Source organism: Melanostigma gelatinosum (genome assembly GCF_949748355.1).
Source record: "Melanostigma gelatinosum genome assembly, chromosome: 17".
Taxonomy (NCBI): domain Eukaryota; kingdom Metazoa; phylum Chordata; class Actinopteri; order Perciformes; family Zoarcidae; genus Melanostigma; species Melanostigma gelatinosum.
In genome coordinates, this window is record NC_136650.1 from 9,403,728 (window position 1) to 9,429,093 (window position 25,366).

The 25,366-nt window shown below is 44.3% G+C and overlaps 4 protein-coding genes across 6 annotated transcripts; 3 read left to right on the forward strand and 1 right to left on the reverse strand.

The window, feature by feature from the left end:
* Positions 1-480: 480 nt before the first annotated feature.
* On the reverse strand, positions 481-3,595 carry cks1b (CDC28 protein kinase regulatory subunit 1B). The gene is made up of 4 exons (XM_079288752.1): positions 3,480-3,595; positions 3,186-3,253; positions 2,877-3,004; positions 481-2,176 (listed from the first exon to the last, which is right to left on the reverse strand). Exons 2-4 carry the CDS (start codon positions 3,242-3,244, stop codon positions 2,127-2,129), a joined length of 237 nt encoding a protein of 78 aa, XP_079144878.1. The 5' UTR covers positions 3,245-3,253; positions 3,480-3,595; the 3' UTR covers positions 481-2,126.
* Positions 3,596-5,239: 1,644 nt separating this feature from the next.
* pbxip1a (pre-B-cell leukemia homeobox interacting protein 1a) lies at positions 5,240-14,577 on the forward strand. Of its 2 annotated transcripts, none has more exons than XM_079288009.1 (10): positions 5,240-5,369; positions 6,134-6,261; positions 6,770-6,854; positions 6,980-7,035; positions 7,705-8,713; positions 9,839-10,072; positions 10,830-10,873; positions 11,007-11,102; positions 11,295-11,475; positions 11,691-14,577. In XM_079288009.1, the coding sequence occupies exons 2-10, from the start codon at positions 6,190-6,192 to the stop codon at positions 12,698-12,700; spliced, it is 2,787 nt and encodes a 928-aa protein (XP_079144135.1). In that variant the 5' UTR covers positions 5,240-5,369; positions 6,134-6,189; the 3' UTR covers positions 12,701-14,577. The 2 variants fall into 2 exon arrangements, with proteins under 2 accessions (XP_079144135.1, XP_079144136.1); XM_079288010.1 differs by having other exon boundaries at positions 5,279-5,364.
* A 782-nt stretch (positions 14,578-15,359) lies between these two features.
* On the forward strand, positions 15,360-17,018 carry s100a11 (S100 calcium binding protein A11). Its single transcript, XM_079287932.1, has 3 exons — positions 15,360-15,689; positions 15,786-15,932; positions 16,671-17,018. The coding sequence occupies exons 2-3, from the start codon at positions 15,804-15,806 to the stop codon at positions 16,803-16,805; spliced, it is 264 nt and encodes an 87-aa protein (XP_079144058.1). The 5' UTR covers positions 15,360-15,689; positions 15,786-15,803; the 3' UTR covers positions 16,806-17,018.
* A 1,266-nt stretch (positions 17,019-18,284) lies between these two features.
* On the forward strand, positions 18,285-25,154 carry s100u (S100 calcium binding protein U). 2 transcript variants are annotated; one of them, XM_079288232.1, is made up of 4 exons: positions 18,285-18,512; positions 20,990-21,118; positions 21,462-21,692; positions 21,729-25,154. In XM_079288232.1, the coding sequence occupies exons 2-4, from the start codon at positions 20,999-21,001 to the stop codon at positions 22,095-22,097; spliced, it is 720 nt and encodes a 239-aa protein (XP_079144358.1). In that variant the 5' UTR covers positions 18,285-18,512; positions 20,990-20,998; the 3' UTR covers positions 22,098-25,154. The 2 variants fall into 2 exon arrangements, with proteins under 2 accessions (XP_079144358.1, XP_079144357.1); XM_079288231.1 differs by having other exon boundaries at positions 18,297-18,512; positions 21,462-25,154.
* Positions 25,155-25,366: the final 212 nt, after the last annotated feature.

Consider the following 25,366-nt stretch of genomic DNA (forward strand, 5'->3'; position numbering starts at 1 on the left):
ACTTGCCCGTTCAGCAAAACATTGTCCATTAAGCTCAGAGACATTCGCCGGTAGGGACCACCCACATCACACACACGGAACGAGGGACCACGGACTTGTTACCATTGGCAATATTATGGGCAACTAATAAGAAACACACGAGTCAAGTCACGGTGCCAGACAACAGATGCAGCATCACTGTGCCACTGGATGAAAACCAACTGTGCATCATAGCATCACACATCCATTAAGCGTGCTGTCTGGCATACATCCCGCGCACATTGTCAGATCACAGCTTTATCCCAGCTGGGCTCATTACATTACACGCCGTGAGGTGATAAGCTCCTACACCTGATTATCATACACATGGCAACTTTACAGTGCAGCTTAGGCTCACGCTTAGCGCAGCAACACTCATGCGGAGCTGTGATGAAGCCGTGAATGAATCAAAGCAGCCGTACATTGTAAACAGACAGACAGACTTCTTCAGCAGTTTTATTTCCTATGAATGGCTTCATCGATGACTGGAGTCTGGTCTAGGCTGCAGAAACGGTACAGAATCAGCAGGTACTGGAGGTTTCACATTGTGTCAAGTCACATTTCCTGTGTGCGTTGTTTTGTGGCAGTTTCCGTGTATTTTACAGGTTGACAGAGACAGAACAGTGAAGAACGGTGTATTTAAGAATGTCATCCTGCCATCTGGTGGAGTCGTTTGCACCGCAATACACACTTTAAGTTATTGATAGCGCTGACAAATGTGAATATTTCCATTTTGATGGCACCACATATATAGTTATAGCACAACATGGGACATTATCAATTCCACACTCTGCTAATTATTTTCCAGATTACCAAAAAAGGCACAGAGATGTCATCCAACACAGGACTTCCTGTCAGTTGCTTTATTTAAAGACTAAATGCATCATCACGTTGATTGCATTGATTCTTTTAATAATTCTGAGGATGGAACAGCACTATACCTACACATCATAAAAACAAATGCAGCCATATAGTAGTGAACAAAAAGAAAACCTTTCACACAAGGCACAAGTTCATAGGCACAGATGTAGCCTCGGTGACAGCAGAGCAGCTCAGTATGTGGTAGCAAAGAACACAAGAGACAGACGGTAAACACAGACATGTCAGAGGGGGGGGGGGGGGGGGGGGGGGTGCAAGTATTCAGGACGAGTAGGACAGTGAAAACAAGCGCCTGAAAGCGATCTTGTTCAACACCACAATCTGAAACAAATGCTATCGGCTTTCCGGTGTCCCAGTCAATGGTCGAGATTCTTTTTCTATAAGAGCTTTTTCGGGTAGTGTCTGCCATCAACCGCCTCCCCCATTCTTTTTTTTTTTTTTTTTTTTTAACATGTAGCTTCATGATGTGTCAAATGGCTCTGTATTGTGGCCCCAAAGCAAAGACGTAAAAGTTTCCATTCATTTCAGAAAGGGCAACACATTCATAAATACTGAGCAGCTCACTGGTGAAATCAGAGGATTTCTTTTAAAGTAGGCCAAAACTATTAGAATATGCTCTTATGGGGGCGGGGGGCACTCTCATCTATGCGGCTTTTCATGTACATGACAAAAAGTGTTAAATGCCAAATTACAGTATCATTTAAACCAAGCAGCAACATGTCACTTAAAGCCGCACTTCGATGTTTCGGAGTCAAACTTGCATTTAGGATCCAGCTGTTCTGTCTGGCTTGTGACCGGAGCCTGACCCAGAAAAACACTCCGTAAGAAATCACTCAAACGTTTGAACAGGTTTCACTCCCCACATCTTTCAACAATTGTTCTAAAAAGCTGGAATATCCAAGCAGGTTCAGCGAGTTTGACAGATTTTTTGAGTCAAAAAGAACGCGTAAGCCGATTTGAAGGTTTTCTGGCAGACGAGTCGCTGTTATCACATGAAGAAGTCTTTTCCCTCGAAGGGGAGGGTAATTGGTTTTTTTCCCTTCAACGCATACTCCATTCCACAACCACTGTTCATAAATGTCATTGTCCTTCGGGTCCAACATGATCAGCCCAAATCACAAGTCACCTACCACACTAGAGTTTGGTCATTTGACAGCATGATCTCCGCTTTGATGAGTCGATCTGTGGCAAGTAGGGCTGATCTTCCAGGGACTCGGAGTTTCTCTCCATTATGCCTTTTGGCTGGGAAGAGGACGCCGGAATAGCAAAATGTGTGGCTCTGGAGGCGGGAAGAACAATGTATATAAAGCAGAGATAATGATACTTCTGGGGAAACATGACTCCCATTATTTGTTAATAGAAGGGTGTGGCTTGGTTTGACACTTGCCGTCCATATGCTTGTCCACCAAATATGTTTAAAAAAAGTTTACCTTCCTTAAAAAAAAAAGAAAAGGTGTAACTTGACACATTGTAACAGAGACAGACCACCCCCCCCCACCCCAACAGACTCTGCATCCCTCATCTTCTGCCTGAAATACATGATGAGCTAATCATCTCATCTGCAACTGTACCAGCTAAAGCAAAGCGGGCCTACAGGAAACAGAAGCTTCAACTTTCAAATCAACTACACACCGCAAAAGAGAAGTTCAGTTAAATGCAAATTAGCAACATATCAGTCATCAGCATTGTGTCATGTGCCAGTTAGTTTCAGCTTCTGATCATAACTTGTTTTTAATACATATTCAGCATATGACAACTGTAAAACACAACTGTTGCTCATAGAGTTAGTGTGCACTGCAGTCACATAATTACCTGGCACAGAAGCTGATTCAAAACACAATCAAATATCTACACTTTACATACTTTGGCTGAACGTAAACATTGTTCTCGAGATCAGAATCCAATTTTCCCCACTTGAGCACAAAGCTTTGCAACTGCATATTAAATGTGACATGATCCCTGGAAACGAGATGAAATACCTGGCTGGTGGATCATGTAATGCACCCATCCTTGGCTCTGCTGGACCCCCAGGTTCCTCCACTCAGTCTCCGACATCAAATGGGTCTTGGGTACACGCTTTGCAATGTCTTTGGGTAGCATTACATGCCTGTAGGAAACGAGGGCGGACAACGTAAGATTTATGCATCAGATCAAAATGACTATGATGTGGCATGTTACACAACTGGGGATAGGTTTTGCACGATGTCAGCTCGCGAAAACAGTTATAAAATAACGGTGACACGCTGGCAGAGTCAATGTGAGGCTGGATGAACATGAGTCATACACACCTGTACTCGTACTTTTCATCGTCATATTTATCAGAGTAGTAGATCTGTTTGTGAGACATGACGGAGCCCTGTTGGAAAGATGTCTAACATTAGTGGACATTCAGGATCTAAAATATGTCGTTTCGTGGACAACGTGACAGCAAGTTTTAGCTTGCATCGCTAAGCGAGTGTGGCTAACAGTTGAGCTAACGTCGCCCAAGTTAGCCGAGAACAAGCGTTATCTTTGACAAGTTACGCAAACGCACAACTAGTTTCTACAGAAGTGTGACGCCATGAACAGGGCTTCAAAGTTACCTTATTTGATCGCCTACGTATCCTGAGTAGAAAAAGCTAATTATTCCAGTTTTCTTTACGTCCAGCAGTTACAGGATGTTCTCCCCTCTTTGTTTCCCTCTCGAATGTTTGCTAGCCCGCTTTTCACCGTTCAAATCGACCTCGTCCCGTCCCATTGGTGAAGCCCTCCGGCTAACACTCTTGCCATTGGTCTGTTCCATGTGTCGCAGGAAATTGTCGTAATCGCTACGCGGTCTCCTGGTCAGCATAGGGTACTTCTCAAGTCTCTTAATTGTCGTTTCCTCGTTCCTCTCTCCTCGCATGGTTTCCTCCACGCATCCCTGGTGGGAGGGACTAAGACGCAAGGAAAGGACCCAAGTGATACGGGGATGCAATTAAGAGACTTGAGAAGTACCCTTAGTAGAAAAAAACCTTCCTGAAGGTATGCAACACAAATCCAAAAATCCCATACTTTTAATGTCATTGCATAACCAGTGACCCACATCATTTTACTGGATTATCATGTGTACATTTCCCTCTCTTTTTTTGACTGTGGATTCATTTTAAAACATCTAAATGCTTAGTTCTAACTCTCTTAATAGCCTACATCCATTTGCACCATGTTTTATATATTAAGCAAAGAGAGAGAAAAGGGTGATATATTCCAGAGCAGCTACCGTTTGACGTTGAGATGAATGACCTCCATTTTACTTCTCAAAATATGAATGTAGATCTTTTGATGAAATGTCTTAATTAATTTACCATAATACACAAAACTTAATTTCAAACAGATAGAAATATAAATCTAGGGCATGTTTGCATATATGCATTTTACCATTTGCAAACATGAGATTTATCATAAGCTATTTAAAAGCTTATTTCTAAAATGACTCATAAAGTCAAAAATTAAATGCTCATCAAAGTTCACAGTCTGCGACTGTGTAATGATATCACAAGGAATAAAAACATCTAATAATTTCATGTCACTGATGAGCTAGCTACAGCCAACTATTGAAAATTCTGCTTTCACATTATTGCATCATAATAAGACAATATTATATGATATAATTAGAGGCCATACTTTTACTTTTTACTTTCATTCATAGGTAGTTTTACACTGTGGTAGTGTTACAGTTATTTCACTGAAGTAAATGATGTAAGTCCTTCTTTCATCACTGCAATCTACATGTAAAATAAAAAAATAATAATAAATGTCTGAAACCACAGATTCCAATTCTCTCTCTTTGTGTAGGTTCAGATTTCAGATATATGCACAGGTGTAAAAATGTTCCTTTCACAGACATAACAGTTTACAGACTCTAATTTTAGAGAAAACGGGAGCAAGATGATGAAATTGATGGCTAAGCTGGAGCAATCGGAGTAGAGATGTTATCCACCTTGGTAAGTACCGCAGTTCAAATATAGCTGTGCAGACGTGTCAGTGTGCGGCTGGTCCCAGCAGCCCCTCCCTGCTGCATATATATATATATATATATATATATATATATATATATATATATATATATATATATATATATATATATATCGATGCACACGCCTGCATCTTGAGGGTTCGGCTCACACATGAAGTTGTATTCTTAAAACCCAGGGGACGGATCTGTGCTCATCACCTGCCACTTTCACCTGCGGGCGTCAATCAAGCAGGCGCTGTGTGTCGTTTTCCTGACATCCCACTTCTCTCCGATTGGTCCAGCCTCGGTTCAGGGGCGGGAGCTCCGCAGCCTCTGCTGAAATTCCATTGGACGAAAAGTGCCTTGGGGGGCGACGTGACGCAGCTTGGAATTCCCAAACTTCCCAAGTTCACGGGAAGAGAGGAGCGTTGTTCATACTAAAATACTAAACGTTTTGAAGGGGAAAAAACTGCGAGCGACTGAGGTGTAAACAAGTTGGGTAAATAAAACGTCTTCTTTGTGTTTAATGTGACGTAGTCGAGCAGGTGTGTGAAGCGCTCGTGAACAGCGGGGCCTGTGAGAACGCGGAAGAGTGGGAATATTCAGCCGACCATCCTTTGTTTACCATTTTGTGTGAACACTGAATTTGGTTGCTACAACAAGTATATCCCCTTTACTGTGTTTCCCATATGTGCTAAACAGAAGCTGTTGCGCACATAGTGTTGTCGACACGTGAGTATTAACCGTTGTGTGCGCGTGTCTGGATCAACGGCGGGGGGACCGTTGTCGGTCACAGATTGACTGGCCGGACGGATCTGAATGAACGGTTGGCTGGAAATAGCAGCGGTGATGAAAACAATCCGGAGATTCCTATTTCTTCTGAGACCTCTTCTTAAACTGCGCAGCAGTATATTATGGATGCCAACACACCGTTACATAACTTGTACCAGCGACAGTCTGGTCTCTATCCTGTGCGCTGCAGTAGCTCCCAAACTCCAACGTTATTGCGTCATTATGTCCTCTTAGACTGCAATTTGCATGATCGCCATCAAAATATTCCATGCAATGAGGCACAATTTGTCATGTTGTGTGTATTTTCATGTCCATGACGGTGCATACCTATAATTCTGACTGTTAGCCTACCGATACAAACACACACTGTCGAGACTATTCCATCTGGATGATGTTGATTCCCACGAGGCATGCACAGTGAATGCATCAGGCATGTTCAATCACTTGAGTCGTTTCTGTCGTCGTCTGCAGAAAACCCTAAAGCTGAGTCTGCACCGTGCTGAGCCAAGTTGAGCCTGACGAGGGCGATGTCTGACAACAGCAGCAGCACAGGCAGCAGCGGCTCCTCAACCAACAGCTGGACCCTCCTCTCCCCCGAGGTATGACAGAGAGCCAGCTCAGGAAACTGGAACATGAAGCTCTGTATGCCTGGTTATAATTTGGAGGATAGTTGTTTTCCTTTGCTCATGAATACCCGTTCATTTAAAATATGGCATGTCTGCACTTGCACTCTTGAGCTTCCCACAGTGGCAGATGTGTTTTAACTCTTTGTGCACGTATTTGTGCATGTCTGTGTTAAGACAGGGCATTCAGGACAACATGTTTTGTATCAGGCAGAAGATCCTCCTCAGTTATCAAAAATCCACTCAAGTTTCTAGTTTGTTGGGTTCATTCTTCTACAACATCCACGCCATAAATTGTACCTTTTATCAAGGTTGTAGGAGTATGTGGTATGTGTATGCAGTATTTATTGCGTTATGCTGCGCATGCACGCCTGTATAGAAGTTGCTGTAAATGTCAAGGGCAGTGTATGTAACGAGAGCACTGTAGGCGTTAATGTAAAAGTCTGTAGGAAGCTTGATCTCCCTGGATGGTCTGGCTCCGCAGGAGGCTGCTGTTGAGAACGTCGGGCCGGTAGATGACGGCACTGAGAGCCTGGGTGACGTCCCGAGTCTCTCCGAGGATGTGACAGGTATATTGACGAGTCAAGAGCTGTGGCTCCTGGCGAGGGGTGTGACATAAATCCACATTTCAGGCAGAAAGAGGTTTCTTTTGGATTGATATTTTAGTGTTGACATTGTGTGAATGTTGTTTCAGGAGCTGCTGCGAGTGACATTCCAGTAGAAACTGTCCTGTCTGAAGAAGGCCATCAGGTTGGTACACAATAAACTATGCAATATCCAGGCGAGGCATAAATTCAATTCCACCACCTCATATTTACATTATTATGGCCAGATATTGGTAATGTGTTATTGTATTTTTTTTGTTTGATGTTGTGTTTTTGTATGAATGTACTTGCTTACGGCCCACACACAGACAATGTGACAATATTCATTTCGACGAGTTTCACACAACACTTTTGAGATCTGTAACAGCAACTTTATATAACCCAACTTTGTTGCCAGTTCTTCAGAATCAATAAGCTCCTTCTACAGTTAGCACTTTGCACCCGTGTTGAAGAACCACACGGGGTGAAATGTGTCATATGAGCAGTGGAGATGCACTGAAAGTAGCCTCAGCACAATCTGATGAGTTTTCAGTTTGGCGACAGGAAAACTGCCTGAGTCTTGCCACGCCCGATGCCTACTCTCTATATATAATTTGAGAAGTAGAGACCTGTTCTCCTGAAAACGTCACTCTGGGCAACATAGGAAGTCATTAAATGATAGAGAAGTACTGTACACAATACAGACTGAGGGAAAATGGATGCGCTAAAAAACTAAATCGTGGCACTTTATCACAAAATAACACCTTGATTGCAATATAGCTCACAAAAAAAGATGATATCAAAGTATTCACAGATAACTTCTCCTTACTTCTAGGTGTGTCAAGAGACCTCTCCAGAGTCCATTGAGGGTCCCATCTCGTCTAGTCTAACCCGGATGAGTCCCCTCCCACCCAACCTCCTCGATCCTTCAGACCTGGACCCGGAGAGTCAGCCTCCAGTCATCCATGACATCGTAACCAGCTCCCCGAGTGACAATGAGCACCTCGGAGCCACGCCCTTTGTCACCAACATTGATTCCGGGGCTCCGTTCGATATTCCTGCTGCTGATGATCTCCTGACAGCTGAGCCTGAGGAGTCGTGCTCCGCTCCTCCTCTGACTGAGATCCACGCCGCTACAGAAGAAGAGGTTGACGAGTGTGATGAATTTAGCTTGAATCCTTTCTCCGCTGCTGCACCAAAGGTCATCAACCCCACAGAGACCCTTACAGCCACTGGCCACTACAGGTCTCGTGGCGATGCCGATATCAGCTTCGTACCAGAGAGTACAGAGCCACCAAGACAAGTCCCAGAGAGCCTGGTGGCAGAGAGCCCCATCACTGATAGCCCTGCACCAGAGACTGTTGGTTCAGTAGAGGAAGAGGAAGAAGCGGAGGAAGAAGAGGTGGAGGTGGCGGCTGTGGAAAAGGAAGAGATGAAGGTGGCGGCTGTGGAAAAGGAGGAGATGGAGGTGGCGGCTGTGGAAAAGGAGGAGATGGAGGTGGTGGCTGTGGAAAAGGAAGAGATGAAGGTGGCGGCTGTGGAAAAGGAAGAGATGAAGGTGGCGGCTGTGGAAAAGGAGGAGATGGAGCTGGAGGTGGCGGCTGTGGAAAAGGAGGAGATGGAGGTGGCGGCTGTGGAAAAGGAGGAGATGAATGTGGCGGCTGTGGAAAAGGAAGAGATGGAGGTGGCGGCTGTGGAAAAGGAGGAGATGGAGGTGGCGGCTGTGGAAAAGGAGGAGATGGAGCTGGATGTGGCGGCTGCGGAAAAGGAGGAGATGGAGGTGTCCGAGGCAGTGACCCAGTATGAGAGAGAGGAGGAGGAGGAGGAAGAAGTGGAAGTGGAAGGTATGGGATAAATCTACAGGTGTGAAGATGTATGCATGACGAATCACGCAGTGGAACCAGAGTGACCTTCATTTTGCAGGAGAGAATTTAGAGGTAGTTAAAGAAGTTAGCTTTTGGAAATGAGCATTAGAGTTCTGAAGTAAAGTAGTTTTTTTTTTTTTAATTTTAATTTCACCTTTTTTTTTAGCCAGAACCTTTCCTCTCATTCTCTGTGCATTGTGGTCAGCTTCTCTCTGCTGGAATAACACATGGGCACAGATATACTGTGTGGCAATATGATTAAAGACAAACTGATTTAAGAATATGGACCATATAAGCACAACATCGGCTGAAAAAATGAGGCCTTGAATGGAGATTTCGACACAGGCCTCCTCTTCAAGACAGGCCTTCGATGTCTGGTTATAAAAGCAGGATCTGTTTTATCATTCCAGTTTATATGATGCTTTAGTCGTGCTTATCCTCAAACAAAGTCACGCTTTGTCATATTACCATAAACTGACCACAGCGCAGGGAACTTGGTGGTTTAGTGGGCCCCTGAGAGGTCTTGGGCCTCGCTAGTAACGCAGCCTTGAGCAAAGTAAGCGGTTGGTGGCTCTTTGCAATTAGCACCAGTCAGTAGAAACAGAAAACGAGAGATTTGTTTAACATGTGTCTTATCTGTGTCAGGCTAGCATCTGGAAAATGATTCATCAGTATGACAGGGAGGCGTAAACCCCGCTGAGAAAATGAAGAAACCCCCATGCATGAAATGACTGCTGTTGTAATTTATAGAGAAAATGTCATCCATTTCCACGAGCAAGCGCCGACTCTTCTTTTTTTTCACAAACTGTTTACACACCGTGGTGTCATGCGGGTCATGTATTCACTTATGTTTTGGTATTTTTTTGTGAGGCAGTCTGCCAGGAGATAATTACGTTTTTTACGACACTTATAGCCACAGATGTCGAGATGATTTGTTGGAGTGACTCCGGGCCAAATTTGAGTACATGTGGTTTAACTTTAGGCTCTGCGCCATCATCTTTCTCAAGAACACACGATGAAATGTGACGACCCTCTGCTGTGTCGCCATTAGCGTTTCATGCTCGGCATGTTCTCTTTCCTCTCATTTATTCTCCCCCCCTGTAGAAACATCCAACACTTTCGATCCGGGCGACACAGGCAGCTCCGGTGACGGACTGAGGAGGAGGAATGCCCCTGCCTTCGGGTCGCCGCGGCCAAGAACATCCGATGAGGAAGACGACGAAGAGGAAGTGGAGTTCAAGCTGGCGGAGAAGAGGGAGGAAAAGCCATGGTTCTCCTTGAACAAATGCATTGTGGGCTCTCTGATCCTGCTCTTCTTAGGTTCCCTCTTCCTCTCTGGTGAGTTCCTCTCGCCCATCACTCAGCCTGCTGGCCTGCTTCTGCTTTTCACAGTCCGATGCAGTAGGAGGCACTACTTCTGCTCACAGTTACCGTCATGAACAGTAAGATTGAGATCATGCTGATAATATTCATTACCTGATAAATCTGCTTATGTTATCTTTGGAACGGTGCATCTGTTCAACCCTGTTACATCAGTTTTATTGTCAATAAATCATAACACATTTGCTAATTTGACATGATTTACGAATTACATAAGCCCATGAATTGGCAGCTGTCTGCCGTAGACGGATGTCTGTTTTTAGATCTTGTTGACTAAGCTGTACTACGTCAACAGGTTTGCACTCTGACCTGCATAATGGCAGGTCCAGTACTAAGACTAGCTGGCTAACGCTCAATAGCTTGTCCAAGCACTTGTCTGGCCTGACACTTCATGCAGTGGCAGCAGAAAATGGCGGCTAAAACGCGCTCTGAATTGTACAATAACACCCGTCAACACTATTTAAAGGACTCCCTGGATGTTTATGGTGCTTCAGTTGATGGGGAAACTCCTGGCAATTTGCTTATTCAGGCTAAATATCTCACACTGTTTTGTTTTTTTTGTTTTTTTTGAATGAATAGCTTCCATGTACAGGTAGTGCCTGAGCTTATCGAGTGCACTTCACAACAAAAGCATCTGTTACGGTTGTAAGACAGCCTGTCAGCTGTGTGTCAATAGGAGTTCCTGTTGTGAAAGATGTGTTTTCTTATCTGACAGGTGACTTTGACGCCTCTGAACTCAGTGATGGAGAACAAAACCAGGTCTGTTCCTCGACATCTGTGGCTACAATAGCATTTAAGAAAACTTGAGCCTTAAAACTTAAAAGACCCGCGCTGAAGATGGGATTATTTCAAAATTTGTGCTTTATTCATTTGCCCATGATTTTCGATCCAGGACTGGCTTAGCGGTGATCCACAGGATATGAAAGAGCTATTTGATAAACTGACACAGGAAAACCAGCAGATCACTCAGCTAGAGGCTCAACTACAGGTCAGTATACCAGTTATACTGACGTTAATGATGTCATTTTACCCTTTCATGGTGTTTAAATGCACTGCAATATGTATACGCCGCATGTTTTCTACAAACGGTTTGGATTATTGTCCCAAGATGTGCACGATCTGGCTCTGACTGGGACGCTTGTCTGCATTGGGAACGTCTCCATTTCTCTTTAATTCTTAGTCTCAGAAAGAAGGACTTGACTTGGCGCTGAAGGCCGTAGCAGTGAGCGGTGATGAAAAGGGTGAAGCAGATCTGGAAAGAGAAAACGTCAAGCTGAAGGAGGAGCTGTTGTCTCTGCCTGAGCTGAAGAAAGAGCTGGAGAGTCTGAGGTCCAGGTTGACCGAACTCAGCCAGCTCTCAGGTAGGATGGGACGAACATGAAGTCAATCCCATTGTTTCAACTTGAATGAAATCTGTGCTGTTGCAATTTGATTTCAGGAATTATTTATTGAAATGACAATGCATATAGATAGGTATTGTGATATGAAAATGGATTCCATATCTGTGCTGATCTGTTGACCTTTCTAATACAACTAGCAAACCCATGATAACTTTGATATCTTGAATCCTTCACAGCCGATCAAGAAACTTCAAGCTCCGCCCCTCAGCCGGGTGACAAAGATGGTCAGAGTAACGACAAAGCTCCTGAACTTGAGAGGAGGAAGGACACAAATGAGGGAGGAAAGCTGAAGGAAGAACTCCAGAGGCAGAAAGCTCTTCTGGAGGAGAGCAAGAAGAGGCTGCAAGGGATGAAGAAAGATGGAGGCGACAGGAAACGCGTGAGGGACAGTTTGGAGGAGATCCAGAAGAAGCTTTCTGAACAAGTTGAGCAGTGGGGTAAGAGGAAGCCACAGGAGTCCAAATGGAAAGGGAACAAGGGCAAAAGCAATGAGCGGGACCACTGGAAGAAAGAGGACAAGAAAGAGTGGAGAGGGGAGAAAGGCAGGAAGCACAGCAAAGAGGGAGGATGGAGAGACAAAGAAGAGAAGAAAGAGAAGGAGCGGAAGTCTCAGAAGCAAAACTCTCACAAAGAGGCGTGGAGGAAACACCAGGACGAGTGGGAGAAGAAGAAGGACGAGCGCAGAATGGACAGAGAGGAGAGGAGGAAGGAGAAACTGTGGCACAGCGGACCTCCTAAGAACTCCCACCATCAGCACCACCACCACCAGCAGCCCCGTCAGCCTCATCCGTACAAACACAACGACTTCTGGAGGGACCAAGAGCAGAAGCTCAGGCGCAACGTCCGCCCCCAGCTGGGCTGCAGCTCCGTGGAGGACTGCGCCGGCAAGGAGGGCCTCTACCCGGTGGAGCTGCCCGAGTTTGAGGAACTGCTGGAGGGCTACCTGAGCAAGCTGGAAGGATCCTCGTCCGAGAGCAAAGACAAGATCAGGAAGCTGACGGCAGAGTTCTTTGAGGACGGCGGGTTCATCCACGACAGGGTTCTCTTCGGAGACTTTGTCGAGGACGTGGCGGACATTCTGGAGGACATGGTGGACGGCGGGCACAAGGACGACGACGACTCACTGGAGGAGGAGATGGAGGAGTTTGAACGAGAAGCCCTGTGGAAGTTTGCATCCGCAGTTTAAGTAGACATCGAGGAGTGAAATACAACGCTAGGATACAGCACACATGGTGTTTTTGTACGACATGTCTTGCCTACATTCTCCTCTTCAGAGCTGTAATTGTAGTGGCTTCTGGCACAGAGTGGTCGTGCCCCTCATAAACGTGTCCCGCTCAGTCTTTAATCGTAAGCTAGACTTGTACTTGTCATTAGCTGTCGTTACCTACCTCTGTCAGGTCATGCCTCCTAATGCAAAGTCCTTCAGTAATGTGTTGTGTGGGTTTGTTTTTTCCTCTGCTGTATCGTGTTTCCTCAATATGTAGTGCATGTTGCAGTTCACCATTTAAATTCAGCCTGATAATATTTAGAACACACACACAATAAGACGGGGCTTTAAGGAGATGGTATTTGCACACATTATTCTGTTGAGCAATGGTTGCATATATTCATATAATTCATATATTATATGAGTGTTGCCGTTGAATACTTCTGTCATTTGACTGTGTGAAATCAACCTGCCGCTTCTCCGAGCAGGTTAAAACAAATGCTGAGAATGTTTCTGCAGACACCGTTTGCCTGAAGTTCAATCCCAGAGGACGAGGTCCCGCTTCTTTCAGAGACAAAAATCAGATCGGGTCAGACCAGTTTTTGTGTCTGCAGCTCTTTAGTAGATTTTGGCAAACGCACACAAAGGGTGCCGTTTGAGAGCCCTGAGCCTTCGGCGTCTAGCTACGACAGGCTTTTCAACCCAAAGCTCCCAACTGTCAGTTGTCGGCAGATGTGCTGAATAACCAGGAACTGTTTGGGAAAGGTCAGAGCTGATTAAGAAGGAAAAGAAATAGGACAAAGTGATAGTAGCGGAATCTTTAGGACTGCTAAACCACTTTAGCACTTTTCAAAAACATTCACATTTACAGCAAAATTATGTTTCTCTGTTTTTTTAGACCGACCAAAACCGCTATTTATCTTATTTTCCTCTTATTTTGTCAGCAGGTTGATATTAACTGACATGCACAAGTAATTAAGTAAAAATTTAAAAAAATGAGGACGCTGCTCCATTATGTTTATTCAATTTTAAGTTGGAAAAAGGTTTTAAAAAAAAACCCAGATGCAAAGTGCATTAAGTGTTGCAGAACTGCTCTCCATCGTTGGCTAGTTCTTTGAGTTCTTGTTTGTTTAGTGTTGTATTCCAGTCCTTTTTCCTTTCATGAAGTTTTTAGGTGGATGTGAAGTTTAAAGTCGACAGAATGTGATTGATTGTTCTCATTTTTCAGTGATTGAGAGAAGCTTTGGAGTGTTTCATGTTTATTTATTCTGTCGGTGCACTGCACCTCTTTTCCTTCTTTCTAACGAGACTTTGACCCCAGGCCAGACACGTACAATGTGGAAATGGCGACGCTTTCAGTTTGTTTTCCGAAATTTAATTTGCCAAGCTACTGCATATGTGCCTTTTATTATTGTTATTATTATTATTATCATTGTGAATATCTTGGGGGTCTAGGATTTCATTTGCTTCTGCAAGATAGAGAAGAAAACAAGTTTACACAGCTTGCAATTTGACTGCTGTTGACAGGACAGACTGAATGGTTTACGCAGGAAGTGTTGGAGGGATTTCTGCTCAACGTTCTCATGTTTGCAACGTTCTCTGAGGAACAGTTTTATTCTGAACTTTTTTTACACCAAAGCTATTTGGAAGAAGGCTCAATTTCAACAGACGAGTCATTAAACGAATCACATTCGTGAACGTTTAATCGATATTTGAGGAGCATTTCGGTCTTTGTGGGACAACAATAGGTCTTGCTTCATAGCTGACTCAGATGTGCATGTAATTGATCCTTGGACAAATGTATGTTCATCAGTTATGTCCTCTGTAAGGAAGTCGGTGTTGAGTTCAATACATTTTTCACCATTAAATGTGTATCGTTTGTCTTTATTGAAAGGCTTCAGTTGATTCATGTATTATATGATGACAATAGAACAGAATACATCCCCTGCTTCAGAATGAGTTGTATTGATGTAGCTGTTTTAGTCAAATGTACAATGATACCCAGACATGTGTGACTTGCTGTCTGACAGGAAGTGGAGGTGTTTGCACGACGGGCGTCTTTCATCGCACCTCTGATACCGAACTAAAATATTTACATCTAGATTAAATACTCTCTCTCGGCCTGTACGTGATACACGAACCAACCGGTGAGTCACTGACCTGATACGCTGATGAAGGAGAATGTAAGCCATGATTGAGAACAGTCAGCCACTGTGAAACCGCAGAGAGAGAGATGGTCATTCCTCAAATTCTACAAGTCGCCATACAAGCTTTTATGTTGTGTTTTTGTTCTTTTTATCTCCAGGATTTCTTTACCCATGGTGCAACCTGGTTCCAAAGAAAACCCGCATTAAGATGCAGATGGATCAAACTACAAAATAGACAGACAATCTTGAGAATGTTAAAATACTCAAAGGCTTTGCTAAAACCTCAGTGTTCTTTCATTTCATCGTCCTTAAAATGCTGTAAAATCAAAGTTACCATTTCTTTTGTTTTCCACACACATTGACTCCTGTAATTGGAAAGAGCTGCGCATGAGACGGACGTGTGTTGTCCTGAATGCCATTTTATTGGAGTCATGTTTTGTATAAACGTATAACTGCTAAGGCATGCATGATTCAGTTACTTGATTAAAACGGCCTGACAGAGATCCTTTCTCTGCAAACGGACTGGAGAGGGGTTTTGTGCTATCATCAGTACAAATTTGCCCTTCATAGGACAGAGTCAGTCTTTCTAGTTCATGTGTGTGTGTGTAACTGTGTCTGTGTGCAGATTTGAGTGGAAATCAGGCAAAGATAAGGCCAGCCTGCTTGATGGGGGACAAGAGGGTTCGAGTGTTTTTTCCGCTGATGTGTGCATCAGCGAAGGGAGATGAAGCGTATATATTCAGAGAGGTGGTGGTCAGAGTGGAGGGACAAGGCTCTTGCCACCAGCTGTGACACATAACCCAGCGTCTCAACACAAAAAGGTGAGCGACCACAGCCACTGCTTTTCAGCACAATCGGACTCGTAGCTTGCCTGAAAGGTGTTTGTCGAGGCTTTCGATTCTCTGTTTGCTCTCCAGGTCTCAGCACGAACCATCATGGAAGCTGCCATCTGCACCATTGTCACCCAGTTCAAGATGTTCGCTGGGAAAGATGGGTCCTCCAGCACCCTGAGCAAAGAAGAATTCCACATCCTGTTGACCTCCCAGCTGCCCAACTATGTCAAGGTAAATGCAACATGTCTGCAGGCTCTGTGATTGGATTCATGAGACATATGACTCATTCTGCATTTGATTCAGTGCCATGTTTTTAGGTCTCATGCTGCAGCATACAAAACTATATACGAGGGCTCCAGCTGAAGCTCATTTTCTATGTTAATCATCATCCTTTCCCATGACTTATTAATGTAAAACACCAATTTCCCCTCTTAAATCAGCATTCTATGATGTCCAACATGCAGTAATGTATTAACATGACTTTGTATTTGTCTGGGTAAACAATTGTATTAGATTACAGTGGCATGAAAGGAAGGGAAGCAAGAAAATATATTTGATGAGCTATAACTATCAAACGTTTAATAGTTTTACTTGACAAATCACTTAAATCATTAACCGATTATCTCATTTGTCATAAATTAATGTGAGGGTAATGTTGGGTTGCGCCTCTATGAAAGTGGAATGGAAATAATCAGAAAAATAAGTCAGAGACAGAGCTAAGTATTGCACAATTTAACATATAGTGATTGAATACATGTTTTACAATGACCACTGTAAGTGATGTGCTGTCCATACGACATACAATCAAACACAATAACGTGCTTTCAGCATCAGGAAACTAGGTGAGGCTGTAAGTGAGTGTATTTGTTACTATACACTCAACCATTAGGTGGCAGGACAGTCTTTGATGTTGCAGCTCAGGGTGATCTCATTGTGCTCAGGGTCTTCCTCTCTGTGCTCACCCTACAGAACGCCGACGATCCCGGGGCCATCGAGCAGCTCATGGGCTCGCTGGATGAAAACAACGACGGGGAGCTGAATTTCTCCGAGTTCTGGCAGCTGATTGGAAAGCTGGCGAGCAAGCAGGGAGGCTTCAGTCAGTAGAGAGCCCGCCTTCGTCTGTCAAGTGTGGGCTTTGAGCAGATTGTGCAACAGCAACGAACCCCATGTTGAAGCTGTCAAACTGTAAAATCAAAGGCATTTGTCTGCTTTCATCACCCCACCAGTGCCACATGTGTAACTCTTTAGTTAACCATTTCTTCAATGCAGGGAACTTTGAATTAAAAGGCTTCATTGTCTTGAACCCTCAGCCACCGACACTGTCTCCTGTCATTCATTCACCACATTATATGATGTCCGGGCACCCACATTTGAGCAGGAGGGAGTGTATTACAGCCTTTATTGAGGGGGCCTGTAATCCTATATGCGTTACTGCCGCCACAAATACACCATCCAGACCATATCTTGTTCCATAGAGCTTCATAAAGCCTGTACAAAGCGGCCTGTTCAAGCGTCAAGGTTTTCACTGTCTGTCCCCGAGGCCTCAGTGACCTGTGTAACGGGCATGTGTGGACCAAATACACCCCATTATGTTTGGGACATGTGGAGCTTTTCACGTGCATTGTCCTTGTTTAGCGATTCATTCTTGGTGTTACAGGGTCACTGTGTTCATTCTGATGTGTTTGTGTGTGCCGGCTTGCTCCCCAGATGTTTAATAGCCTGCACGCCCGTTTTAATTCTGTAAATGAGTGACGGTGCTCCTCCCTCATTTAAAAAAAAAAATGCAGATCTTTCAACAGATAAGACAATGTGACCTTTGTATCCAAATTACACATGCTAAGGTGCCAGTGTGGGAGGAGCGACGATGGGCGAATGAGTCAGCAGCATTAAAGTGAGACACAGTGAGAGCAGTGCAGCCATTGAGGAAAGGCTGTGTGTGTACTGTCTGTCTGTGTAGGGAAGTCTCTTTAGTGGGCGGTCAAGAGCTTTTCCCACATACCTGAGGCTTGTATCTCACTTATCCACATGAAAAAAAGCACGAGTAGTGAGACTTAAAACAAACAAACACTTGAAAGCCCTCTCAAGAATCTGGCAAGACTGCTTTACTTCTTGCAGCACTTTTGCCACCCACACTGGCTGTCGTATTTTCACTGAGAATTCTTCTACTCTCAGATTTCTCCAAAAAGTCTCAGTTGGGAGAAGCTCGGCCCTCCAACACAGCCCAAATCAAAGTTTGAGCTGTCTCTTCTAAAACTAAAAAGACATCTTCCCTAAAATGTATTGTAAGATCATGGCTGATAGACTGATTTCGGTTTGAAAGTGTTTTTCTGTGTCTACACTTTAATAAGTGAAATACTTTGGAAAGCCACCGAGTTTTACAGATGAAGTAATCCCACCCGCCCCGGCTCCTCGTCCCCGCCGCTGAAGCCGCTCCAAGCCACAACGCCTGCCTTGCCCGGTTGGCGTGCAAATGACGTGAAACGGCTGTCCCCTGAGCCACAGATCATTCCATTCAAAAACAAAGTAGACGTGTTTTGATACACTTTCACTCCCTTTTCTCCTGAGAGGTAGAGCCGCGCTCTTCCACGTTCCCACTTCTCCATCTCACTCTTCCAGGTACACGCCCTTTGACTTGTCAGGGGGAAAAGTTTTAGGGAAAAAAAAAAAAACCGAAATCACGGAAGAGATTCTGCTGTCTTACTAGTTTGGCAAGTTCTCAGCTCTCAAAGAGGCGTAGAAAGGCGGAGAAGAGAGCAGAAACTCTAATTTGCGCACATTTATACACTTCAGTTGTCCCGCAGACGGTATACGGTGAGTTGAATGCGTCTTTCTGGATTCTTTTAAGTTTCTCCTGCGTGTAAGCGTTGTGTTTGTTCATCGTTTTTTTTTTTTTGCCACGTTTCGTTACTCTTGCAAGAGCAATCCCATGAAACTTGGCCGCTGTCTGACTGCATGCAGGACGGTTTCAATGACTCCAGCCCGCAGAAGTGTTTCGGCTCACGTTGCACTTTTACGAAGTAGAGTCGAGTGTAGGGCGACAGTTGGTGGTTATTCTGCTGCTGTGGACGGTTTTATTTGCGGTGTTTGATTGCCAACTGCTCCTTGTCTGTCTCTCGGAAAGATATTTGATATTTTGACGTAGATCAGTTGTCAGGTTGCCGATCAGTTGCAAACAGCCTATGAAAAATTTAAGTGACTTAAGGTGACCGAGTATTGAGCTTACGTGGTATATATCCAGTGGGCATCCGGGTCGCGCGTAAGAGCGCAATTATTGTTTTTTTACGCACAATATGCTTTATAGAAACCGACCGCAACAGAGTGTCTTGCTGGGTGTTTTTGTGTTGTTTTGCGAGGCTGTGTCGTTTGTGACAACTTTGTCGTTAAATATTTAAAACAGCTCATGGTGTTGAGGATAACGAGTCCTGATGAGGCGAACTTTTATTGATAGTGTTGCGCAACGCTCCGCGTTCAATTGTCCAGTGTTTTCACAGCTAAGCGAGGAGGCGGATGAGAGACGGCCGACGTACGTCTGCTCACCGCAATTTACAGCCACAACCTAACTTGTTCCTCTGTTAATAGTGTGTGCCACACACGAGCGGTAGTATTGTCATTACTCTGCGCACACACCGTATCACATTTGCCCGTTTGGAAACGCAATCCTCCCATCTCCTTTGGGCTCTGGAGGGAAACGGGAAACCTGTGGTTGTAGGCCTGTATGTTTGATTTCGGGGGGCCTTTTAAGACAAATAAACGGGATTATTTTGTCTCCGGTCCTCGGGGACGGATGATGCAATTCATTTAGTCGGAATTAGGGCACTGTGTGAGGACTCTTGTCCCAGCGGGAAACACCACGTCGAGAATGGCCACATAGGTAAATAATGAATGTGAGAATGGACAGAAACGTCGATCGAAGAATAGAAGAAATGCCTTTGGCTGGTGTTTTTGGACGGAACACACCTAGAGCCTTTGTGTGCTCTGGCTGAGCAGGGTGTGTCACCTGTGCAGGAAGAAGTCCCCTAAAGTTCCTACAAAACACGTGCTGTGTCTGTCGTATCACAAACGCATGCTGTAAGAAGGACAGGGTTTTTTGTATGGGAGTCAAATCAACCCCTTTTGAATCTCAGCCCTATTTTTCAATGACAGCTGTATTGACAATCAGATCTGCTATATGCTTACTCTACTACATGCAAACCTGTGGCCTTGTCCATGCTACAGTGTCTGAGCTCTCATGATATAATGAGACAAACAGGCATGCATGTATGCTTGCAGTAGAAAAAATTGCTTGGGGGGGGGGGGGAAATATGCACTTCAGAAATTAAGATACAACACTCTGCTCACACGGGCAAATCCTGTGCGCAGATCTAAGGTGTGTTTTTCTCACTCGTGCAAACCGTTTGCTCTGCGGCATTTGAATACTGAAGCTGATAGACGAGTACAGTCGCCTTGAACATATCCTCTCACTGCTTTGGGGCAAACTAGTTGGCCTGTAAATTCCTGTCTAAGTGATCTCCGCGGACAGCAATGACTGGAATTCTGGCGGAGCTGTGTCACCTCCTGGTATTTGTTTTACACTTGGAGCAATGTCTATAGATTACCTGTCGACGTCTACGTTTATTGCTGTGTCTCTATCTTAAATAGCAATTGTGCAGGAATTTGCTGCTGGTGTGTCCCAAAAGTCTTTCAAATCGTTTTGAAGCCTCGTTGTCAGACGTGTTTGCGTGTATTTGTGTCCAACGGTGTGAAGGCTGTAGAAGAAGAAAAGTCAGGAAGAGAGAGTGCCACTGAAAGAGAGAGGCCGGTACGGCTGGTGAGAGGAAAAAAGACAGAGAGAGAGAGCGGAGCAGACAGGGACTAGGTAATCCCTGAGGTAATCTGAAGCCCAGTCCCCTCGGTAGCTTCAGTAGATCAGATGACCTATCAAAGATCAGAACTTCCATTGTGCACCACAGCTTGTCTCTCAATCAGGCTCCCTCTCACCCTCTCCACTTATCTCACGTCACCGGCCCTCCCTTATAGCGGCTCTGGACCCAACACCTGAAACGAAAGGCCTCGCAGGGACACGAGGAGATCCGCTGTTTCATTTTCCACTGGATGTGCCTGTTCAATGTGTTTTGAATCAGGCCGTCCTGGAACTTCCTCCCTTTCACTGCACGCTACAGCAGCAACACGTTTAATCACTAATGCCGTGGTCTATCTATCATTTTCTATCTCTATCTATCTGTCTGTCTGTCTGTCTGTCTTTTTTGTCTGTCTGACACAATTGTCTTGACCTCTTCCTTTTCCCACAGAGAGCAGTCATGGAGTCTGCTATTCAGACCATGGTGAAGGTCTTCCTGAAGTCGACCAAGGGGAAGGAGAGTCTAGGACAGAGTCAGTTCCAGAGCCTCGTCAAGAGCCAGCTCTCCAACATCCTTTCGGTTAGGAAACCTTCACTGAACCTCTCTGAAATATGACTAACACAACTCACAGAACTCACAGACTCACAGAAAACCAAACAGTATAGTCTTACATTAGCACTGGCTGGTTTGAACCTGTTCAGCCTTTTAACACGAGCATTGTGACCGACTGGTGGTGTAATATACAGCAGGGAAAAGTGATCCCATATGATAAAATGACATTCATCTGCATTATGATTTAGATCGAGCCACAGATAGCGGGTCATTTACTAATCATGTATGGTGATTTCACCAGTGGGAGTCCAGGTAGAGTTACTAATTATCATGCTTGATTGTCTCATGGTTGCGTGTGCCTACTATACAGGACACAGACAGCAAGGAGGCGATCAAAAACATGGGCCAGGGACTGGATGCCAACCACGACGGCAAGGTCGGTTTCGAGGAGTACCTGAAGCTGGTCGGCTACCTGGCGGTGTCGCGCAGCGAGCAGCACAACCTCGCCAAAGAGGAACCGGCCCAAAAGGCTAAGTCCGAACCGGTGGAACTTGCCACCGGTCCGGAAAAAGAGGAGGCGAAGCCAGAGGCAAACGCAGAGGCAAAGGAGGAAGATAAGCCAGAGGCACACACAGAGGCAAAGGAGGAAGCAAAGCCAGAGGCAAAGGAGGAAGCAAAGCCAGAGGCACGCACAGAGGCAAAGGAGGAAGATAAGCCAGAGGCAAAGGAGGAAGCAAAGCCAGAAGCCAATAATGCTGCAAAAGTAGAAGCAGTTGCTGAAGTGAAGGTAGAAGAAAAGGTAGGAGAAACGGTAGAAATAAAGTCAGAGGGGGAGACGCAGCCTGAGGCAGCAATGTGTGAGGAGGAGAAAGTAAAGGGGCTGATCTCGATGGGTGAGGTAGATTTGCCAGTGTGTATGAAAGAGCCGGAGATAATATCTCCAGAGAGGGAGATTATTAGATTGGAGGAAGAAGTGGAGAAGAAGATAGAGGAGGCAACCTCATAGGGGACAATCCATTCATTCACAAAAAAAAAAAAAAATCACACTACTCGCTTGCATTCAACACTACACAAAACGCGCCATTAATGCCAAAATAAGTTGGGAAGCCACTAAAGAATTTTTTTTTTCAAATTCACACCTTGAAATACAAAATATTGATGAAAGTTGAAACACTACAAACCCAGCTCCATTCCTCATGAGCGATAAATCACACATGACAGTAGAGTCATTGCTTTGCACCACTACTTACCACTATGTGCATATGTACAGCATATGCATCCCACTATATAGCACATTTACCTCATGATACTATCCTCTGATAGCGTGCCGACGTACACTATCGTACGCACGCCATATCCCTGTGAAAAATGTGCCGCAAAATATGATTTCCCTGCAGCAGCCACACTGACACGCGTGACCAAAGTCTCACTGCAGCCAATATCTTAAGTTTAAATATCATCCTCTACCTACTTTAATCTTAATCCGGCTCCCATATTACACTCCTCTACGCTACTTACTACATTGGTCCTTCGTAGGACATCGTGCTAAGCATTAATGGCTTAAAGGAATAGTTTGACATTTGGGAAATATGATAATTAGCTTTCTTGCCAGGAGTCTGATGAGACAATCGGTGTACACTATAATTCCCAAATAATAATTCCCCAGTGTTGAACTGTTCATATAATGTTTGCAGGAAAAACACAATAACACTATTTTTTGTTTTATTTTTACGTTCTCGTCTTTTAACTCACGTTGCTATGGAGCTGATTTGGCATGACAATAAACAAATTGTTTTGCTAAAGATTTGCATTACTTCAACCTCACCTTTCTAGTCTACCTTATAGGCGCTCTGTCTCTTTCTTTAATTTCTGTAAATCCCAGAGACGTTCACTTCATGTAGATCCTACAGTATATTCCCTTGAGTCGTAGTCGGCCATGGTTTAGGAACTGGAGGATAAAGTGTGGCCGTTAAGGCTAAATAATTAAGGTTCAAGAATGGAATCCACACCAAAGAACCACTATAGTCAAATGGGAGCCTAAAATAGTCCCATGGGAGTGGACTGGTGACCAGAGAAGGTGTTCATGCAACTTAATCCACCTGGATTAGAGCTGCGAAAAGAACAAGACAGCAAACGCCAAGGCAACAAACATCAAGAAGTAAAAAAAAAAAAAAAAAAAAAATGAAGCCAATAACAGGTGTCACCTGCAGTTTTTATCTTGAGTGCTATACGATACAATTAGTGCATCTTAATCAGTTGTGCGTCTTTCAAACCAGATGGCATTTCAATGGTTGTTGAAACCTGGTTTCTTTTTTTGAAAGAAAAATGCTAATTGTTGCTTGTTGTATCCTGCTTGTTTAAACCAGTTGTTAAGGCTTGCGTGTTTGTTTGTCGGTTACACCCTCATACCGTTTAAAGACCCTGTTTGACCTGCAACTGGATCCTTGAGTCACAGGCATTGGGAAAGCACTGGATTAGGCATTTGAGGGGTAACACACCCTGGGACACAAACTATTACATGAAAGTAATCCCGGGTCCAGTGAACCTGCCCATCAGACCAGGTGCTTTAAAGAAAAAAAAAAAAAAAGAATACTGAGCCATCGATATGAATCTATGTGGTGTGATCTTTTACAACAGGTCACTATGTAAGATGTTGCATGCTATCAGAAACGTATTTGCATTGTATTGCAATTATTGTGGCCAAATATTTAAGTTCAACATGGCCTCCTTATATGTAACTTTTGAACCTTTGAACCGAACTCTTTCTTGTTTGGACCACTATGGAGATCACTTGAAGATGTACTGCTTTGTCACATTATATGCAATTTGTTAATTACAATTTAATGATTTGTAAGTTGTCTCCTCATCAATAATGCAGCCATGAGAAAAAAGGCTCTCGTTGCAGGCCCTCTATGCTATATGTCCCTGGCTGGCCGTGTCGTGCTTAAGGCGCGCACTACCAAATCTGCACCTGATGCACTGTAACAGCACCTGGCACTACAAACAGCTCTGCAGCAAAATGGGCAAAACAAATAAAGCTGCGAGTCGTGCGGTCACCCTGCCTCACAGCGACACTCCCATTGTAAATACTCTCATTTGCACTCACTCTGCTCAGCCTTTATACTCGTAGTACGCTGTGTTTCCTGCATGCTCTATTACCAACAAACCTACTGGACAGGCTATTTAGTCTATATTATGATTTCAAGCTATATTCTTTTTTTTTTTTATATGAAAACATTTTCTAATCATGGTACGTCCTGTGAATAATGGAGACATATCACACACTTGCATCATCTAGCCAGCTTTCAACATGTGCATTGGCCTCAGGCCCTTGGCCAGACGTGTTGAGATGCCTGTCTTTGCTCTCAACCGATCATCATGATGCAAAATGATGTAAGATAAAAAAAATTCACTATACTGGCATTTAAAACAGCTTTATCGTGAACAGACCTGGATTCAACATCATCTGGAACTTAATCTACAGCAGCTAACGCTTTGTTTTTTAATCTATTTGGAACCGCAGATGGACGGAGTGAACTCTGAGAGCAGAGTTCTCTCACGAACAAAAGACATTGAACTGTCCCATAGTGTGAACCCCACCCAGCCTTAACTCCCAAGTAGATTAAAAACATGCTGGAACGAAACACAGCGGATTTGTGGCAGGGAGTGTTTGCAGCCAGATTTTCATTGACGCACAATAACTCCCAATCATTCTGTGACAGAGAAAGATAAAAGCCTTTGTCAAGAACCCTCCCAGCGGATAAAAGAAATGTACATACAAGTATGTGGATGTGCTTTGGGTCAAAATGTCTGAGATAATGGGACCATTCCCAGGGTATTGTGCAGGCGCTCATCACTGTGTGCTGATGTACTCTGTTTATTTCCTGCCAAGTACTAGAGGGTGTGTTCGGTGTTTAGCAGTTGGACTCATTTTAGTCTGCTGTCATGTCCAGTAAACGCCACTCAGCTGGTGTGTAAAGCTTCATACGCAATGCTGTATCATTTTTGCTAATTCTATGTAACAAGTTTAATGGCTAATATTGAATAAAACTGTGACAACAACGAGTTTGTATTTGTGTGGCCTGCTATGTGCTTGCAAGGATCCAGTTATCTCGTGTGTGTGTGTGTTTGTGTGTGTGTGTGTGTGATGGAGAGAAAGCACCTGCAAAGAGAGAGAGGGAGGGAGGATAGAGAGAGAGTATGTAAGAGGGTTTTGGGGGGTGAGGAGGAGGGGGAGGAGGGCGAGGGCCAGGTGATATTTAAGACACTGGCATA

What these genes read in the sequence shown, in the direction of transcription:
- cks1b (XM_079288752.1), bottom strand. Translation starts at nt 3,244, where the DNA reads ATGTCTCACAAACAGATCTACTACTCTGATAAATATGACGATGAAAAG. An exon ending in GATGAAAAGTACGAGTACAG is followed by an intron (nt 3,005 to 3,185) that starts GTGTGTATGACT and finishes CGTTTCCTACAG; the next exon opens with GCATGTAATGCTACCCAAAG. An exon ending in TTACATGATCCACCAGCCAG is followed by an intron (nt 2,177 to 2,876) that starts GTATTTCATCTC and finishes TCCCGCCTCCAG; the next exon opens with AGCCACACATTTTGCTATTC.
- pbxip1a (XM_079288009.1), top strand. Translation starts at nt 6,190, where the DNA reads ATGTCTGACAACAGCAGCAGCACAGGCAGCAGCGGCTCCTCAACCAAC. An exon ending in GGACCCTCCTCTCCCCCGAG is followed by an intron (nt 6,262 to 6,769) that starts GTATGACAGAGA and finishes CTGGCTCCGCAG; the next exon opens with GAGGCTGCTGTTGAGAACGT. An exon ending in GGAAGAAGTGGAAGTGGAAG is followed by an intron (nt 8,714 to 9,838) that starts GTATGGGATAAA and finishes CCCCCCCTGTAG; the next exon opens with AAACATCCAACACTTTCGAT.
- s100a11 (XM_079287932.1), top strand. Translation starts at nt 15,804, where the DNA reads ATGGAAGCTGCCATCTGCACCATTGTCACCCAGTTCAAGATGTTCGCT. An exon ending in AGCTGCCCAACTATGTCAAG is followed by an intron (nt 15,933 to 16,670) that starts GTAAATGCAACA and finishes CTCACCCTACAG; the next exon opens with AACGCCGACGATCCCGGGGC.
- s100u (XM_079288231.1), top strand. Translation starts at nt 20,999, where the DNA reads ATGGAGTCTGCTATTCAGACCATGGTGAAGGTCTTCCTGAAGTCGACC. An exon ending in AGCTCTCCAACATCCTTTCG is followed by an intron (nt 21,119 to 21,461) that starts GTTAGGAAACCT and finishes CCTACTATACAG; the next exon opens with GACACAGACAGCAAGGAGGC.